This window comes from Phyllopteryx taeniolatus, chromosome 12 (genome assembly GCF_024500385.1).
Source record: "Phyllopteryx taeniolatus isolate TA_2022b chromosome 12, UOR_Ptae_1.2, whole genome shotgun sequence".
NCBI lineage: Eukaryota > Metazoa > Chordata > Actinopteri > Syngnathiformes > Syngnathidae > Phyllopteryx > Phyllopteryx taeniolatus.
Genome location: NC_084513.1, coordinates 16,399,545 through 16,416,923, shown reverse-complemented (window position 1 = coordinate 16,416,923; position 17,379 = coordinate 16,399,545). Strand labels below are relative to the sequence as shown.

Genomic DNA, 17,379 nt, shown 5'->3' with positions numbered 1-17,379 from the left:
TAAGACTTGAGATTTAGAATCAATTTAGAGGTCTAGCCCAAACCCTGCTGGCTTAATTAGATAATTAAGAGTTGTGTCTCTTTTTTCCATTGAGTATATCTCTACAATAATAGCGGTTTGCGGTATTGTACAAAAGTCTTTTTTTTTAATCATTCCTGTTGACTTCATTAATGACCCTGAAAACAGTGATTAGCAGGACAGATACATTTTGCATAAGTACACAATGAGACAAGAAATAGCAACAATTTGGTGAGAATCTGTATAAAGGTGCAGCTGCAGGATTTTATTTTATTTTTAACCAATTGACTCACAATGGCATCATTGGACCCAGAGCCCCAAATCATAATGGCACCTCCTGTTTGTTCATATTCCTCCATAAACAAGGAAGTTCCCTGCTAACAAACAAACAGATGGAGTGAGAAACACAAATACAATACTCTCGTATCTGGTTTAAATTTTCTTAACATTCCAGTACTTTCATCCCTTCTAAAGAGATGTTAAAAATGTAGCATAACAAACTGTATGCATTTTTGGCCATTGGTTGCCTCCATGACCATTGTTACAACTGAATGGAATATTAAAGAGGGTGAGTCCACCCAAACAGCTGTCGTTGTCAGGCAGAGTCCTCTCACCATTGAGTTTAACGACTGTTGCGTTGCATCCCAAAAGAGCGATACCATTCGTGGCTGCGGCATGCCTCTAACTTCGAGGATGAATACTGGGGTTTCCACACCAGCAGTCAGGGTAGAGCTGTCCCATCTAGCCTTGTGCATTAACTGATGAAGCTTGCTCAGATTAGAGACGAAACCTCTTCTTGTAATCTAGACAACCAGAACAGTCCAGTTGCGATCAATTCAATGCGCTAAGAAAACAATGACCTGGATGAGTGAAATCATCCACAGACATATTAAGTTACTTGCTGAAGGTCTACGCTGAGACATTGTAGACGTACAGGATTGCTAAAACAACAAAGTTAATAGTTGCTTTGGGCTTTCATGCATTCATGTACACGTTTATTGCAAGTGTGTGTATATTGCAGAATGGAGTACATGTCGGCTGAGTGAAAATGCCATCTGCGGTCAAGGTGCCAGGAATCGACTTCTCGACTGCGTCCGCAGTGATGGAAAGATTGTCGACTTGCAAAAGTGTGAGCAGGTAACCTCTAACATGTAGTTTTTACTGACAGCCAACTATTCAGTCTGATAGGAAAATTAGGGTCATTTTAACAATCATGCTGCTACTATAATTGAGTGGTAGTTGTGTTGTGTATTTTGTATCATGCATTGTTGGTTTAGATATGTTTACCACATTTAACAAAGAGGTGATCCCAGAATGGGGCGGCACGGGGGTTTCTCCAGTCTTCCCTCGCTTTTGTAGGTTGTCTCCAGGTACTCGGGCTTTCTGCCACATTCCAGAAAATCGTTGCATGTCACCTGAATTGAAGACTTTAAATTGTCCTAAGGTGTGAACGTGAGTGTGAATAGATGTTTGTCTATATTGTATGTGCTTTGTGATTAGCTAGCGTCCAATCCAGGGTGTACCCCGCCTCTTGCCCAAAGTCAGCCAGGATAGGATCAAGCTCATCCGCGACCCTAAGTGAGGATAAGCGCTATAGAAAATGGATGAATGGGCTCCCGGAATGGATAAAACTGCCCACTGGGTACATTAGCTTTCGTTTCACATGAAGATCAGTGTGGGCTACATTTGTGCCTCTGTCCCCTTTGTTTCAAACAAACAGGGCGTTTGGGCTTTCAATAATTTATATATATTGCATCTATTCATGTTTCATGAGGCAATTTGGTTTAAAGCTACATTATCTGCAGCAGCCTCTGCTTTTCTCAGTGGTCTGTTTAAAATAAATTGTAAAAGATTCTTGGTCCCAAATGCGCTGTTCATTTCTCATACATTCTGTAGCACAAAATAAATTCAATGATTAATGAGGCTCAATGGGAAGTTTGAAATATATATTTTACAAAAATGTTTAAATGTGTGAAGTGTGGTTAAATGTTTAGTTGGTGGCTCTTATTACGGCTGCTGTGCCCTTGTGTTGTACAGTCTGGGCTGGTCAAGGACTGGAGGCTGGTGGAGAACTGTGTGGTCGACTGTCCTGTTAGCTGTGTACTCTCTGATTGGTCTCCATGGGAACAATGCTCGCATACCGGTGGCAGCCAAGGTAAAACAAACAAATAAATAAATAAATAACTTAATGTGCCCCTGTGGGAATGGCCACATGATGGACAGACACTGCTGACCACATTTGCAGGGCTTCATCATCTGACTTACTCTGGTATTGTGCAGGATTCTTGCATGAATATATTTTAATGTAGTCAAATATAGAAAAATAATGGCATCGGTTCAATGCCTTCTGACCAGGCAGAGAGTGTGTTTTCGCAATCTAGCAAAATCTGTTTTTGCCATTTGTAATTGACATACAGATTTGGTTTAAGAGGTCGGAGTGGAAGAACAGCAGGTTAATTTAATCTCAATTGTATATAGCTCACCTGATTCATAACAGGATAAGCGCGTTTAATAATTTAGTGTTACTAAATAAAAGATATATCCGAATCATGCTTTGAAAGAGATGTGTTATAAGCTCATGCATTATACAAAAGGTAATGATTTTAACCTGGATCCATGCATCGTTTGCCAGGACTTCCTAAAGCCGATCTGCAAGAGAGAAACCTTGTTATTCTTTTAATTGGAAAGGCTCACTGGCATCTTCCTAAGTTCATTAATTTGAACTTGACATTGGTTGCTCTCGCCTCTTTCCCCTCCACTCCAAGAAGTTCCCAGCCAAGCATGCTGCTACTGAGGACGTAAACTCAGTCTCGCTGCCAGCCAGTCTGTCAGCCTCGACGGGGGATTTGTGTCACGTGTTTCTGGGTGTGATGATTAGGGTGCCATAGGAGAATTTGTCTTTTTTTGTTTTTGAGAGCTTGTGGCATTAACAACCACTTTTTCTTTATTTTTTTTCTGTTTTGACCGTACCACTGATGAAGGCCATGCTCAGATACTGAACTAGCAAACCCTCTTGGGCCACTCCTTTCTTTTCAACCATTTCCCAAACTTTTACACTCACAAATTATTAATGAGTCCCTTGCACGAAGCACTTGTTTTAGGAGACTGCTAGACATGAGCATTAATGATGAAACAGATGAAAAGTGCTGTTGAACTAATTCCTCTTTGTCTCTGGCAAAATGTGTCGTGAGGGGAAAAGCGTAGGCACAGCTGTGTTCTTTCTCCTGAATATGCATTATATCAATTTTAGACACCGATTTCACGGTGCTCAGTGTGTCAGCTATTTAATGTATAAACCCAACTTTTTAATTGTTTATCAGTTTCTCATGTTAACAGAAGCAAAATAAAGGAATTATTCTACTGTAGATTGAAGCTAACAAATGTGTGCATGTGTTCTGCAGGACAGTCCGTGCGTACTCGGAGAATCTTGCAGGAGGCTCATGAGGAAGGTCGGCCTTGTCCCAACCAGCTCGTCCAGACAAAGCCATGTCCCATAAGTCCTTGCTACATGTGGCTGCTCAGCGACTGGTCCTCCTGCACCATAGAGGTATGACCATCTCGACTGGAACAGCATAGTGAATGAAGAAGTTCACAACAGAGATTGACAAATGCATGACTCCTGTGAGCCGTTTTCAGTTCTTCTTCTTTATTATTGTCAACGTACTGTCACTTTTGCCGTATTGTATGGACCAGCCTGGACAGAGATTTGTCTGTGTCTTTCTGACATAATCCTCCTCCTGTGTCTCAAACCAAATTTTCAAACAACTTGTAAAATCTACCGTATAACATTTAGGACGTTCGACTATCGTTCCGTTATACACAGTGGCTGTCCTAGCTTGAAAGCACCCTGTGCATGACCCCACCCACACACACACACACACGCATTGAATTGTATCATATAAGAATACAGCAACAGCTAAGTATAATTACAATTAAGGAATCAAATATCGTGATGCCTTGAGATACGAGTGTTATTCATTCCTGGACCACACTCGTAACTCAAAACTCATGTATGTCAAATCATCTTGCTCCATTGGAATGAATGGAAATAACATATTTTTGCTCCAGCCTCCCTAGAAATCAACAGAAAATGTTGCAATGTGTTATCAATGAGAAAAATAGCACTCTAAAATACTATATGTTATAAAATCATACAATAACGACATAATTAAATAAAAGTAAAAATAATATACTGTTTGTGTTTTACTTCCTCCTTCAATTGTGCTGCTCATCCTGGTGTGTGCACCTTGGCCACCGGGGGAAGTATAGGACAGACAGACAGATATTCTGTTCATTGAGTCTCAAATCCTCGCAGCTCATCAGTACGTCACTAAAATTAATCGTTCTTTGTAAAGGATTACGAATAAATGCCTGTGAGTATCGTTACATGGTCTGTCTACGTGTCTACAATTTATGTGTTCATATGTCTGTTGCTAAAATGGTAACAACACCGCCTCATAGATGCTAATTGTTAGCCCGTGTGTCTATATAGAGTTTCCCGTTGTATGTTAGTATTCAGGGAATGGAGTCTATGTGCTTGCTTTACAAACACAACGTGTAATTCTCTTTTTATTTACTGTATGTTTAGTTTGACCATCAGCAGAGAGTAACAACCAGCATGCAGCCTCTATTTTTAAGAATATTTAATAATTGTATATGTGCCAAACTTCCCCTTCTTGTGAATTGAGTTGAGTAACCTGCCACCGTACAGCGCTCGTTTCTCAAGTTTAAGTTCGCAAGTCAAAGCAAAAAATCGGCCAATCAACGGCTTGTGTCTTGAAAAGGCACCACTGTACAATGAACAAACACAAATCAATATAATGTCTCTGTTAGTAGATCTTGCTAAAATGATTGGTGACTTGATTCAAATGGTTGTTTTTGTGAGCAAGTATCTTGGCAAGTGGCTTATAAAAGAGGTCCTACGCTAATCAATATTACATGAGAGGTTATCGACGATTTCAAGTCGGGCACCACCCTCCCCTTATAGAATCACAACAAATGATAGTCATTAAGAATAATGCTGGGTTTGTAAAAACCTGCGTCCTTCAGTCATTTCTGAAAGAAGCAGTCTTCTTTCCTTTTCTTTCGAAATTGCGCACCTGACGGTTTTGAACTGTTCCTTTCTATGTTTACGATAAATAACTGCATTTACCATCATTCCCCTAAAACAACCCCCAACAACCACCATTTCTACTCGCACCTCTTCTATAGACGGCGACTGTACAAGGGGGTGCAAATTCCCCATACAAACACTAACGATTGTTACATGTCATGATGCCAATATACTGCAATTACCACTACCAAATCCCATTTCACCTAGCATTTTTTTTTTTGGGGGGGGGGAATGTAAAAAAAAAAAACACTGATTATACTTGTATATACTGTGTATGTACATGTTCGTGTGACTCTGCAGGGTGCAGAGTGTGGCGAGGGGGTTCGAAGAAGAAACCTATCGTGTATCATTCACAAGGGTGACTGGACCGAGTCTCCTCCTGCTCCAGTGGCAGAGAAATTTTGTGGAGACAAAATAAGGAAGGAAATCCAAAAGGATGTGGAGCAGCCGTGCTTTGTTCCCTGTCAAGGTAAAGATCCCCTTATTTAAAATACACATTCCCTATTCAAATGTATCAACATAATTCACAAGCAATGAAGAGCTCTCCAGCAACACTCTCACTTTATAGTAATTATATTTTTTTACCAGTATGAATTATGTATTATGCATTCATTTTGCACTCATAACACCAATAATTATTTACCTGCTTTACATGCCACATCATCAATAATGGTGCATTCATGTGCTGCAATCCATCAACTCTCCTGAGTCATTGACATTTCAGCTGCTGCTGAAAACAGCTGCTATTGCCAAGTCAATAAACTACAATACAATAACTAATTACCCATTTAGCTATAACTGGCCATGTCCAAAAGTATCCCCCAGCCTCCACATTCTTCCACTTGCTCAACTAATCACATTATTTACAGATGCAGTCATCATACGATACCACACTTAAATTGTAACAGCTTACCAATTGTTGAATGACTCTGCATGCCATTGTTGACTCCTGTATTCATATGATGCTACACACCAAGTACTAAGCTTGTAGTTTTGCTATCATCAACAGGGGGGGCTTTATACTGGGTATCATTGCTCAACTAAAGGGTGCTGTTTTTCTTTCTAATATGTATGTAATATTTTTACAGAGCTTGAATCCAATTCCAAAATGAATGTGTTTGAATATCTTGCAGTCCTTATAGTGTTTTTTTTTAGTCCAGTGGTGCCTTGAGATTCGAGGGACTCAGTTTTTCATATTTACGACCCGTTGTGCGGCCAATTTTTTTTTTGCTTTGACCTGAAAGTGCAGACTTGAGATACGAGTGCTGTATGGTGGCAGTGAACTCCACTCAACTCACTTCACAATAAGCAGCACTTTGGCAAATAGTGAACAATTCTAAAAAAGGCCTCAAGTTGTTTTATGCCACTCCCAGTTGAAGTTTACTGTCAAACTAAACATGAAACAGAGAATTACACCTTGCATATTTAAGACAACCACATTCTTAGCCTTTCAGTCTGTTAGCTTAATGCTAATGCTAAATAGCATATATGTTGCTGTGCGATAACCTTAAGCAACTGATTTAAGACAAATAGTGGAACAACACATTTAGACAGACAATATAACAGTACTTAGTCATATATTATTTATCCTCTGTGAAGAACAACTAGTGCCATACTAATGAGCTGAAGGAGTTAAGATGTCTAACTGAACAGTAATAAACTTTTTTCCTTTATTTCATTTCTCACCTGCCTCTGTAAATGACTCGTATTTTCCATTGGTTACTTTAATAGTTGGTGGGCTGGCGCGGGGACAACGGATACCGTCCGGTTTGCCGCTGCCTTGGGTGCAGAGGGCAGAGACACTTGCCCAAATAACACAAAACACAACTATACTTAAGGGAAGATGTAATTTGTTTGGAGTTGTAGGTATTTGCTATGAAGATGTATCGTCTTGCCATGCACCTCTGATGTTTGCCTTAATTCCTCACTCAACACACTGGTGCCGCAAGCTTCGGCTCAAGATCAGAGGATTTTGATGTGATTGTGTGTCATTTGGTGAGAATTGCTCCAATCAGGGTAAAGGGTGTTCAAATGTATGCAATGTGCAGTGAGTGTGTCACTGCAGTACACTATGGCTTCTCCCACGGCATGTTTCTACAACCAAATCAGTATAAGGAAACTCCTCATACAGTGAATATGTATACTATAAATAAGATGAAAGCTGACGCTGTTTATTCAGTCTCTTCACTCATATGCCTAAGCTTGCCATGGGAATGGAACCTGAGGCTCACTTGCTAAATAAAACAGTTCAGTGTTTTCTTGATGTACTTTGCCATGGCCTACTCCAGAGGATGTCTTTTTGACAAACAGCATACATTTTTTCAATACCGTGCTTGACCTAATTAAGCATGTGTTAAAGATTGACAGACGCACACAGTGAGTGGTGCTGCACATAAAGATTGATATGATGTTGACTGCCTTATGACTGACTACATGACTGAAAAGTACAATAGCAGTACAGTCAGACTGAGCAGGAAGGTGGGAATTAACGTGAAGTAAAATTCTGGATTATTTTAAAATACTTGCAGAACATTTTAGGTTTTACGTACCAATTTTTAACATGCGAATGATAGGAGAGGAAAACATTGACGTGTGTACACCACATGACCACAACAGCACACCCTACGCATTACGATATTTTCACAAACCAATCGCGTCTACTCCCCCGAACCGAATGTCTGTTGTACTACCAAGACTAACGTGTGAGAGTCACCATAGCATCTAAACTACCAGAAAATACAAAGAACAAAAAGTAGTAGAAGAGGAAATTGAGGAAGCTTCTCTCGTCAATTATGAGGGAGAGAAGTGGGAGCGCATAGGAAATCGTACAATTTTCGGCACCTCAGACTGACTGAGGACTGATTGCTCAGACTGAGGAATGCCATGTAAAAAAAGCCATGACGTTCAACTCAAGCCATGCAATGAGTCAGCATCACTCATGGCGTGTTTCATAGTTTTATATCTGTAAATGAATTATTATTTTGCCAACAGCAGCCCTTTTCAGTCTTGTTTTTGTTGTTTAATAATTTTGGGTGAAACCAACCTATGTTCTACTGGTGATTACTAAAGAATTAAAAACGCTCAAAACAAACTTTTTTTCTGGTGAAAGAAAAAGGTCTACTTTTTCTTCTTGGTAGTTTTGGTGCTTACAAAGTCACATTATATTCTGTGGGTCTTGAAAAAATATTCAAAATAGTCTAAACTGACGAGCAATATGGAGATCTTTGCGCTGAAAACGGCTGGCAGAGAATTAATAAGTATGGTTCGGAAAATATGAAAGGTGATATTAGAAGATATACCATTGACACAGTTTGACATCTTAGTATGATTGAGTATCATTTAAACACTACACTCCAGCCAGTTCCATCACTTTATGTCTACAGTATACCTACCCTCTTCTAATAGCTACTTTCAGCAGCATAACGCTCCATGTCACAAGGGTCAAATAAGCTTGAATCCGCTTTTACTCTTCACCACACCATCAACAGTCCTCTGTACCGCCCCTTCTCTAATGAGGAAGCTCTGAAACTGAGCTACATGCTGACATTAGCCATAAAATAAGTAACTAGACCAGCTTTTAATCCTCTCTCTGTGATTGCTCTATCCAAAATGTGTCATTTTTGTCATAGCCTTGTAGGTATTTCCCACAGTGAAATTGGGTCAAAAAGTGATTTCAGTTTTTTTCGCTGTTGCTTTTACTTTCAAGATTGAAGCAGTTCATACTGTACAAACGTGAACCAACTTTTTTGCTTAGCAACAAATAGACAATTTTTTTTAATGCAAATCACCATGCATTACATATATTTATTATGAATATTACTATATTCATATTTACCTGTACTGTTCTATATAAGCAGGGCTGCTGCACCTTTACCAAGGTACCAGTAACTGTACTGTACTTTTTAACCTGCTATATAAATTCCACTAATGGCTTTTTGTGCCGTTGTGGTCATACCTCAGTTGACCATAAATTTAAACTATAAAATCCATCAATCCACATAGAATCACAAATATGTGTGTGTGTTTTTACTGCAAAATGACCCCGTTAAAGATTACAAGGCTTTTTTTTTGTTTGAAAATCAGCAAAGTGCTCATGTGCTATTTGTAGCGTGACAAAAAATATCAACCAGTTTTCTCTGCTAAAAATGTCTCCCCAAATCAAATTAATTTGGCGCTCCCTCACGAGACACATTTTACTACTGGCTATCGAGTTATAAGTTAATGTAATATATGACGGCGGTTGGTCTATTATCTCTGAATACCCACTGGGCTGTGAGTAATTTGTTTGTGCTTTTGGTATCAGCCACAGATGTGTCAAAGTAGTTTTCTCGAGTAAATGTACCAGACACTGTCAGGGGAACGCCAATAAAATAATCCATGAAATCTTGTTTGCCAGCCACTGTGTCGTGTGTACAGGTGTGTGTGTTGGAAAATAATCTGATAGTGTTATTTATTAAGGTGTGCTTGCCAGTTATGTATCCTTATTTAGTTTCTGGGGGTGTTTTTGTGCCTTCAGGAGACTGCCATTTGGCTGAGTGGTCATCTTGGAGTTCTTGCCAACTGACTTGTGTGGAGGGGCGGAGCTTTGAAAGCACAGGACGTCAATCCCGCTCCAGAGCGGTGATCATTCAAGTTAGTGAGAACCAGGACACCTGCCCACAGCAAGTATTTGAGACGCAGCCATGTAAAGGTACTCAGCAAACCTCTTATCGTCTAGTTTTTCTTGAAAAATGCTGTTTTCGAAGTGTTACGCCTATGGAAAAAATTGAGATTTATCAAATCATTGGGATTACAGTATGTGCAGCATGGTGTTCTGGTGATTATTACGTCTACCTCGCAGTTGTGAAGTTCTGGTTTCGAATCTCTACTCGGGATTTGTGGATTTGGCATGTTCTTCCAGTGTTTGTGGGTTTTCTTCGGGTACTCAGGCTTCCTCGTACACTCCAAAAACATGCATGTTATCGTAACTGAAGACTAAATCATGGGTGTCAAACTTATTTTTGTTGTGGGCGTAGTTATGGTTTCCAACAGAGGGCCGTGACTGTGAATCCATATAAATGTATGATCGCCTCATATTAATATATAAACACCCCCAAAAATATCGATGGATAACTAATTTATATATACAGTATGTTATCATTTTCCACGCACCAAATCCAGGGCAAGCACCACGATCCACACAACACCAACAGCTAGCTCACGAGTTCTGTGGTCTGTTATACATCTGCCAATGAATGAATGAATAAATAAATATGTACTGCAATTGGCCATGACATTGTCGATCATACCACAGTTAAACTGCTTCATGTAATTATTGCTTGTTGGTTTCACTAAACTATGACTAAAAGGTTAAACATAGCATATCTACAGTAGTGTAGAAATGCAGTCATGGTGTTAATGATGGTTTTTCTATATTAATGTCAAATTGAAACAGTGTCACAGGCCATTATTAAAAGGTCAGTAGTCGAATCATCGTAAGGTCATAACTGTTCCACAACTTTTCCAATTTGCATGAAATATCGGGGTTATTGCCTAGTCCAGTGGACTTTATAGATAATATACTGTATGTACATGTATTTTCTGTGAGTTTGTTTGGGTGGGCTCTTTTAATCACACATCTCTAAGTGCTGTTTTTTTGTGATTCATCAAATAAGGTTGCCCTTTCCCCCCTTTCATACCTTGTTATTCTGAATAAACCACAGGCTTCTTCTTCCCTCATTAATTAGCCACTTTTATAAACATTTTATCAAAGTACTTGACATTTAATTTAATGCCACATTCTTGTCTTACTAAATGTGTCTTGTTAGCTAAATAGTCTGATCTTTAATCCTGTTTTTTTTTATTTATTGATGAATGGAATGTGACTTGAATGTTTCCAAGTTGTGTTCAACAGACTTTCCCTCCAGCAAAAATGTACTTAGAAAAAAAGCGGCCTCTAATTCAGTTCCAGCCAATTCCAGCCATCCCATTTCCTGTAATCCCCACAGAGTGGTAAATGGTACCCCTTTTTCCTCCAACCGCATTATGTCTTACCCCGTAATGTAGTACATCTTTGGTAAATGTCCATCGGAGCTTAACAACCGCGCTGGATGGTCGATACGAGCTGCTAATGAGCATCATCTGCCTCTCTGCTTCTGCTGCAGGAGGCCAATGCTACAGTTACCAGTGGAGGACAGGAAGATGGAGCAATAATGAGAGAGCAGTGTGGTGTCAGCGCTCGGATGGCGTCATTGTCACAGGTGAACATCTGCACTGTCAGCCTACCACCCCAGATGAGTCTTGAAGCAGGCTTGTCATAGAAATATGCAGAGCTGTACATAGATGTGAATATCTTTATACTGTATGTCTGGGTTGATGCAGTAGACACTTAAGTGTCCTCGTTCTGTTTTAATGCTCCTCACGCGGGTGTGAACCAGTGTTAGCTGGAAGTGCATCAATATGCATGATCAAGGTTTTATGGTATGATGTTTTCAAGGGGACAATTGGAAAAGTACAGTGTAGCATCTCCCCAAAGTGAGTATACTGCTCAAATGTTTGTAAATAATTTATGATATATTTTCATGGAAAAACAATAAACAAAATGACACTTGACAATGTTTAGTAATTAGTGCACAGCTTATACCTGTATAAGAGTGTAAATTTACTGTCCCCTTAAAATAACTTTGTCATTTTAGTTGCCACTAATGTCGAAACCGATGGCAACAAAAGTCTCTACACCTCTAAGTGAAAATGTACAAATCCCTTTTGTCATGTGAAGGTGTGAATGGGGAACGGATGTGTTAAACTTGGTGTTATAACTCTCACACTATCTCATACCGGTCAATGGAGGTTCAATATGGCACCTCATAGAAAAGAACTCTGAGGATCTGAAAAGAAAAAAAAAAGATTTTAGAGATGGCAAAGGCCAGTGGTTCTTAACCTTTTTACACCAAGTACCACATAAAAAATACAGTGCAGTGAAACTATCAAAAAAATATCAGACAAATATAACCTCCAGACCTGTTCAATAAAGAAATCACTTAAACAGAACCTGTCTGACAAAATTAAGTCGGACGGAAAAAAACAACAAAATGACACGATACAAACAAATTCAACAACAGGTAAGAAATAAAGTATTGGATATCTATTGGGCTGGAAAGGGTTACAAAGCCATTTCTAAAGCTTTAGTGTTCCAGCAAACCATAGGGAGAGCCATTAACCTGAAATGGAGAAAGTATGGAACAGTGGATAACCTTCCCAGGAGTGGCTGGCCAACAATGAGTACCGTATTTTCACGACCATAAGGCACACTTAAAAGTCTTAGATTTTCTCCAAAATGGACGGGACCCCTTATAGTGCAGTGCGCCTTATGTGTGCACCGAGTTGCAACATCTATAGATGTTGTTGTGTGATGAGCGCTCCACTTGGCTTTGTTTTTTTTTTTGTTTTTTGTTTTTTTGGTTTTTTTTGACCGCTTGACTGACTGGGAACATTTCCTTCCGACACGCTGCTTATACAGAGGAAAAGCGGACGTGGCTGAGGACAGCATGCGGACGGAAAGGGGGAAGGGTGCGTGAAGGAGGACGTTAAAGCCACGGGGTCTATTTCTGTATTTAACACATAAATAAGGCGCACCGTATTATTGGGTGCAGGCATGGTAAAACATACTCTATCTTAAAACATACGGTAGCATGCATGCACGCTAAAACAATGTTTCTAAAAAGTTGTACCTAAATAAATGTTTAAAAACTAACTTCTTAACAATTAAATGATAAATTAATTGAATTTAAAAGTTAAATACAACTGCACTGTACTTAGGCAGTGATTTTTTTTGTGTGTCCCACTAGAGGGAGCCTGCATACCTCCTTAAAATTGAGAATCACAAGCCTAATCTAGGAAAAATATTGCTCACACTCTGAAACTGAAGCTGCAGCGCAGTGGCCACAAAGTACCATCCCATGAAAAGATTTGTTTTTTAATTACAAAAATGTGAGGGGTGTACTCAGGTTTGTGATTTTCTGTATGTGGGGTTTTCCTCACAACACATTATTTAATCCTCCCCAGCAGAATCCAACACATTAATTTCCAAATACAAGCTAATAGCAGCAAATGACGGCCCGTGGTGCCAACACATCACAAATGAGAAGATGAATTTTAGTATAGTGCTCTGGTTGAATTTACCACCTTATCTGATGTGCCTATTCTCAGTGCAGCCTTCATTGATTTCTCTTCTCACTCTTAGCATAAGTAATCAATAAGCCAGAGGCTGAGCTAGGAGACTTTCAATCCATATAAATATAATCATGCATTTGTATGTGTGGGAAGAAAAGAAGGCGTAGTGAAATGGAACAAAGGTAGCAGTGCTGTGGGAATGGAGGCTTAGGGCGAGTTCTGTGTGCTGTAAATAGAAGCTGAATGTGATCTTATCGCTTTAAAGGAAGTGTTTCAGGCAAATATGAGCCCAGGCGGAATAACCTCCCTCTGGAGAGGCAGCCCAACACTCTTTGATATTTTGACATGTAATTTTCCATGTTGGAATTAAAATGTTCACAGATTGATCATGGACCCCGATAGGCAACTAAGCCCATTAATCAGTGGTGACACTACATTAATTTAGTGATCGATGAGTCCAGGCACTAAAGGGAAACACCTTTTTTCTTTTCCTCGTTCAGGGGGATGTTTCCCACAGAAAAGGCCGAGCATGATCCGCCACTGCCATCCACCGTGCACCAAGCCCTTCTCACACTGCACCTCGGTAAGCTCGCTCACACGATACTTCATCACACAACTGTCATCAATTCTTGGGTAGTCTTGCCACTTTCTTCCCATTGTGGTCGTTTCAAATGGACTTTGAATGATGACATCTTGAATTTTGAAGAAGGGGCCATAAAGTATAATCATATTAATGCCAATAAATGCAGGCTGGATGCCAGGATGTGACTACAGCTTGAGAAGGTGGGGAACTGCATACAAATCAAAAATCAATCAAGGAGACGTGACTAAAATTTGAAGTTTTACTGCCCCTCGCAGTTGCCTTCATGCAACTACAAGATACCGTCAAACTGAAAAGAAGCAATGCACATCCCTCCTTTATTAAAAGACCTTAAAATAGATGTGCTTTCATCCATTTCCTATCGTGCTCATCCTCAATAGGGTCGCAGGGGAGGTGCAACCGAGCTCAGTTGACTCTGGGTGAGAGGCGGGGTACACCATAGACGAGTTTCCTGGAGGATGCATTTGGGATTAGCCTTTGAAGTTGGTAATAGTGAAAAATGAAGTGAAACAGACAATGAGTTTATTCAATTCTTTTCCAGAATGAGAGTGCTTAAAGAGGAGGATGCTATTCATGTGGCACAGGTTGAAGCAGGCATCAGGTGCAGGTGGAAATGGGCCTGGCTCAAGTTTAAGGCCAAAACAAAAAAAAGCAAAGAAATGAGGCAAATGTAATTTTAAACCTTAATTTGTACATCAACATGTACTTGAGCGGTGTAAATAAATGTTTTTCTGTGTGAAGAAAATGTGTTTATGTTGCCTTATTGTACTATTCAGAGTCTTCCAGATTGCTTAATTTATGTTAAAATAAAATAAAAAATTCTCTGCGGAGGGCCCGGGGGATCCCCCCAACCCCGTACAATGCAAATGTGTTTGCATGTCTGTGTCAGGCAGTAATTCCCATCCATTGCACCGTGGCGGTACGAATTTTCTCATGTTGAATATGTGCCTTGTCTTAATAAAGGTTGGGAAGCACGTGTAGGGAATAAGAAACTAGCGATATATGTTGTCTTGTGCTAGCTAAATAGTATCTCCACTTTCCATGCAGAGCGGTGTGTGTGGGTGTGAAAAGGGTTACACCGAAGTGATGACAACACACGGCTTCTTGGACTACTGCACTCGAACCCCTGGCGTGGACGCCAATAAGAAAGCTGATGTAAAAACCAACTCCGGAAGATTAAAACCATCGCAGGCCCGAGACTGGCCCACAGAGTGGACCTTACGACCTGTTGGCTCAGGTACCGAAATGGAAATGATCTGTACTGCTTTGAACCTCGCGCCTGAGATCATTACTTTTGACGACTGGCTTTATAGAGCTTGAAACGCTAAGCCGGGGGTGGAATTCATTCTAGTCCAATGTTTCCACTGGGCTCATCATTTTGTGCTGTAAAAATTAGATTGCGGAAGGATGTGTTAATGGAGGCTTTATTCTAAATTATGAGAATAATGCTTAAATGTTTTCTCATAAAGCATGACTATAGATATATCTAAAAGTTGACTTTCATTGGACAGATGGAAGAGTAAAGCTGTGGGTTTACGCCGTGACTGCCGTCGGATTCATCTTAATACTCTTCATTATTGCATTCTCATTCCTGGTCTGGTATGTACCATATTACTTGCTCAAGAGATTCTTCACGACGCACAATTTCTTCACAAAACCTCTAGCTGCGTGTGGGAGCCTTATACACACACACACCATAGACGCAAACACACACAAAGTACTGAGAAGCCAAGAAAATTCCCAACCGTCTGTTCTCCGTGCTGTCAAGGATGACTTATACACCTCACAACATTTCACCACTAGTGTTGCTGCTATCACATAATGGAACTCTCCGTAAAGGTTGTTATCACATCAGGCTGCCTTGTGGCAACAAATCAGACCCACTGTCAGCTTGTCTTGTTTATTTATAATAATTTTTTTTTTTCAGTAAACCTGCCAAAGCCACAAAGACGTCTCCTCCGCCACAGAAACCTTTGACGCTGGCCTACGATGGTGACATCGACATGTAACCACGTTGGTATTCTTCATAATGATGCAATCTTCTGCCTCTCGGCCTGACTGTCAACGTATTCAGACGCCACAGGTGGTATGAATGAACGGACCAAGGTACTCTGCGAGAGTGGGGCACAAACAGTATTTGCTGTTGAATGACACACTTTCAGATGCTAAATTGCTCCTCGAAAGAAGAGGCCAAGACGCCAAACGTTTTTTTTTAATTTTTAATCTGTTTGCAATATGGAGGCCACGTTGCAGCCTGGCTTGCAAACGTGAAATCATCAGAACTGCCAAAAGGTGAAGCTTTTTTAAATTATTATTATTATTGTGTGTGTGTGTACAAAATCAGAAGGACCAAATGGAGCTCCGGTTGTCCCTTAAGGGACATGTCCGTCTTTCACGACATACAGAGGCTGAACATGGAACACTTTTCTCATTCTCGTTGGGTATTTGTAAAGGAAATGTCACAACTTTGTGTAAACAGCCTTTTTTTCGGAGAATAAACAAAAAAAAATGCTTTATGCACTACATTAGTGCTGATTCACTATTCCTTTTCCTTTGAAATGACTTTTATAGTGTTTGAAATGTTTATGCAAGTCGTTGCTGTTGGATTGTACTTTGTTGACGATGCCATATGTTGTGTAGTCGTGGAAACCAAATGCAGGCTTGCCTTGAGTTTAACATGATGCAGTCGTTTCTCCGCCCCAAATGTCATTAAACACTCAGAAGCCAAGACATTTTAACATTTCAGTGAGACAATGCTGCTGAATGACAAATTAACTTCCATCATACAACATACATGACATGAATATCACGAAGATAAAGATATGGTCGTTTAGGATTTTGCCATTTGTACACCACCACAATGGATATGAAGTAAAACATTAAAGTTGCCATTTATAGATAGATAGAGTCTTGAGTTGGTTTCATGTTATGTTTAGGGTCATTTATTCAGCTGCACTGAGAAGCAGAATAATCTGACTCCACAGCAAGTACTGTTTTTGTAATTTTTATTCAGATAAGTGATTGTGGGCGACTGGTTAGCACATCTGCCTCACAGTTCTTGCGACCGGGGTTCAAATCCGGCCTCGCCTGTGTGGAGTTTGCATGTTCTCCCCGTTCCTGCTTGGGTTTCCTCCCACATCCAAAAAACATGCATGGTCGGTTCATTGAAAAACTCTAAATTGCCCGTAGGTGTCAATGTCAGTGTGAATGATTGTTTGTCTATAAGCGCCTTGCGATTGGCTGGCGCCCAGTTCATGGTGTATCCCGCCTCTCGCCCCCAGTTAGCTGGGATAGGCTCCAGCATACACGCGACCCTAGTGAGGATAAGCTGTGTCAAAAAATGGATGGATGGGTAAGTGATTGTGCTTGCTGTTTGGAAAAAAAAAACAAAAAAAAAACAACAACAACAATACAAATTCCAGATTTGAATCTGGTATTGTGAGCCATTTGTCCAAATAGTTTTTAGGCCCTGAAGGTATTGTACATAAAATCATTC

The 17,379-nt window shown here is 40.1% G+C and overlaps 1 protein-coding gene across 7 annotated transcripts in view; it reads left to right on the top strand.

Annotated features, from left to right (window-relative positions):
• The window catches only part of thsd7ba (thrombospondin, type I, domain containing 7Ba), a 198,856-nt gene extending 182,462 nt beyond the window's left edge, over positions 1 to 16,394 (top strand). For 6 of the 7 annotated variants that reach the window (XM_061792757.1, XM_061792762.1, XM_061792756.1 and 3 more), the window contains 10 exons: positions 1,040 to 1,155; positions 2,056 to 2,173; positions 3,420 to 3,565; positions 5,432 to 5,600; positions 9,648 to 9,821; positions 11,275 to 11,370; positions 13,783 to 13,865; positions 14,931 to 15,120; positions 15,395 to 15,482; positions 15,811 to 16,394. In XM_061792757.1, coding sequence (XP_061648741.1) covers positions 1,040 to 1,155; positions 2,056 to 2,173; positions 3,420 to 3,565; positions 5,432 to 5,600; positions 9,648 to 9,821; positions 11,275 to 11,370; positions 13,783 to 13,865; positions 14,931 to 15,120; positions 15,395 to 15,482; positions 15,811 to 15,892 — 1,262 coding nt within the window. In that variant the 3' untranslated portion in view covers positions 15,893 to 16,394. Of the gene's footprint in view, positions 1 to 1,039; positions 1,156 to 2,055; positions 2,174 to 3,419; positions 3,566 to 5,431; positions 5,601 to 9,647; positions 9,822 to 11,011; positions 11,123 to 11,274; positions 11,371 to 13,782; positions 13,866 to 14,930; positions 15,121 to 15,394; positions 15,483 to 15,810 lie in introns of those variants that run through there. The other variant, XR_009791152.1, reaches the window with a different exon arrangement.
• The last annotated feature ends 985 nt before the right edge of the window (positions 16,395 to 17,379 follow it).